At 40.8% G+C, this 2,800-nt stretch overlaps 1 protein-coding gene across 1 annotated transcript; it reads left to right on the top strand.

Annotated features, from left to right (window-relative positions):
• Positions 1-274: 274 nt before the first annotated feature.
• On the top strand, positions 275-658 carry LOC117273217 (uncharacterized). Its single transcript, XM_033652318.1, has one exon. The coding sequence runs from the start codon at positions 275-277 to the stop codon at positions 656-658; it is 384 nt and encodes a 127-aa protein (XP_033508209.1).
• The last annotated feature ends 2,142 nt before the right edge of the window (positions 659-2,800 follow it).

Here is a 2,800-nt window from a genome sequence, read left to right as displayed (position 1 = left end):
ACATTATTGGACCTATAGAGCCCACCGCATCAAATGGGCATCGTTTCATCTTGGTAGCCATTGACTACTTCACCAAATAGGTCGAAGCATCTACCTACAAGGCCATAACAAAGAAGGTAGTGGCTGATTTCGTCCGAAACAACATCGTCTGCTGATTTAGGATACCCGAGTCATTCATTACTAACAATGCAGCTAATCTCAACAGTGATCCCAGAGAGAAATTTGCAAGAAGTTCAGAATTGTTCACCGCAACTCCACAGCCTACAGACCATAAATGAATAGGGCAGTTGAAGTATCCAACAAGAACATCAAAAGGATTCTGCGAAAGATAGTGGACAATCAATGGCAATGGCATGAGAAGTTATCCTTTGCCTTACTGGGTTATCAAACCACCATGAGAACATTCACTGGGGAAACTTCATACATGTTGGTATATGGCACTGAAGCTGTGATACCCGCAGAGGTTGAGATACTATCTTTAAGAGTCATCCAAGAAACCAAGTTAGACGATGCAGAATGGATACAGGTCATGCAGGAGCAAATCATTCTCATTGACGAGAAGAGAATGGACGCAATATATCATAGTCAGCTGGATCAAAATAGGATGGCCAGTGCATTTAACAAAAATGTGAAACCTCGCCAGTTTACATCGGGCTAATTGGTTCTGAAAAAAATATTCCCCCACCAGGAAGAAGCCACAGGAAAGTTCGCACCAAATTGGCAAGATCCTTACATGGTCCACTGAGTGTTTTCGGATGGAGCTCTAATCATGGTAGAAATTTACGGAAAAGTCAGCACGAAGCCTATCTACTCAGGAACAATCAAGAGATACTACGTTTGAAGATAATAGAGTTAGGGTTTGGCTGTAACAAAACTACGCTCAACCTGACTTCCCACGGAGGGATACGTAGGCAACCCGCATAGAGTTCGGTTCTTCTCTCTCCCCCTTTCTTTTGTAATAGAAACTCCAAATATCATTTTTATGTTATCGGGAACTGCGCCACAACTTGATTTCCTCGGGAAGGAATAAGTAGGCAATCCTTATCAGATTCAGTCATCTTTTATAAATGAACTATGTTCTGGCCTGATTCCATTTGGATACGAAGGCAGTCTGAGTCAGACTCTGCCATTTCATCTTCAATCTCATCATTTTTTGCATTTGTTGTAATCGAACTACGTCTTAACCTGATTCCATTTAGATATGTTGGCTTCTTGAGTCGGGCTCGGTCATATTCATCATATTTGTTTTATCATTACCCACGAACTACGTTCAGACCTGATTCTATTTCGGATACGCAAACCTGAAAGGGTTCAGTCATAACCCTAGGAAAACCCTTGTAATGTATTAGTTCAGGTTAGGACGCAATCGTAGCGGCAAGGATCCACTTCGTCAGAAGCATCATGGAGGATTGACATCAACGGGATAGAGTTTTCAAGAAATGGCACACTCGTTCAATGAATTTCCGAAAAAATGTCATCATTCGAAACGGCGACATTTGCCATAAAACAAATTTTTCAAAAAATATTTTTCTAAGAATATCATAATTTTTTCAACCTACTAAACTTCGTGGTGTAACCTCATCAAGACCGGGGAAAAGTCAAGACTACAATCGACACAACCCAACACCCCCCCTGCTAAGAATATTTCTTTGAATGCAGGGTCAATATGATATAAGGAAATGCTGGAAAATACAAATGGACAAACGACGTATCCGCCGCTCTCTCATAACTATCATCTCTTTTTCTTTATTCAAATTTCCCTGGTATAACTAAAACTAACTCTTGAATCCTTTACAAGTATTTCAGAATCAGGCCGCTAACGCGGACGAAGCATGTTGTACATAGCAAATCGTCTGCTCAACTAAGTGGAGCATGTTGTATATAGCGAGTTGTTGGCCATGCCAACCGAAGCATATTGTGCATAGCAAATCATTAGCTCAGTCAATCGGAGCACCTTGTACAAATATCAAGCCACTGGCTTCACCAATTGGAGCCATATACATAGTAAATCATCAGCTCATGCGATCAGAGCGCCCTATACAAATCAAGCGTCAACTTTGCCAATCGAGGCCCTATATATAGAAAACTATCTGCTCCGCCAACGGGAGCGATCTGCACTGCCACTCTCTCACATAAAAGATCAGATTAGAGAGCTGCAAACCTCGTCGTCGACATTCTGCCAATCGATGGCCAGAATTTAGCCTCCCAATCAAGAGTATCTCATGGGCATGCTCTTTCCTTTATTGTTATCTTGAATGTTTTGACGTTTTTATCACGACCCCAATTTTCTTCCGTAGGATGTCATGATGGCACCTCATCTCTACGACTAGGTAAGCCTAACAGTTAATAATAACTTGATGGAAATAATTAACATAATACTAAAACAAGGCTGAATAACTGATATAAACTTTCGAAAATAGAATCAACAACAATACACTCCTCAAGACCGGTGAAACTGGGTCATAAGCTCTACAGAGTAAAACTAGAATATCTAATACATCATTGTCTGAAAGAAAATACAATAGGGAATAAGAATAAAGGAAGGTGACTCCGAGGCCTGCGGACGCCGAGCAGGCATACCTTGAAGTCTCCGTAATGTAGCTAACAAATGATCACTATGGATCGGCATGCGCAGACATACCTGGATCTTCACAAAATGATGTACAAAAGCGTAGTATGAGTACACCACAATAGTACCCAGTAAGTATCAAGCCTAACCTCGGTAGAGTAGTGACGAGATCAGGTTAAGACACCCACTAGGATATAAATAAATAGTATGAAAATGTTATAAGTATAAATA

Source organism: Nicotiana tomentosiformis, chromosome 12 (assembly GCF_000390325.3).
Source record: "Nicotiana tomentosiformis chromosome 12, ASM39032v3, whole genome shotgun sequence".
NCBI classification, from domain to species: domain Eukaryota; kingdom Viridiplantae; phylum Streptophyta; class Magnoliopsida; order Solanales; family Solanaceae; genus Nicotiana; species Nicotiana tomentosiformis.
This window is presented reverse-complemented; position numbering and strand designations above follow the sequence as displayed.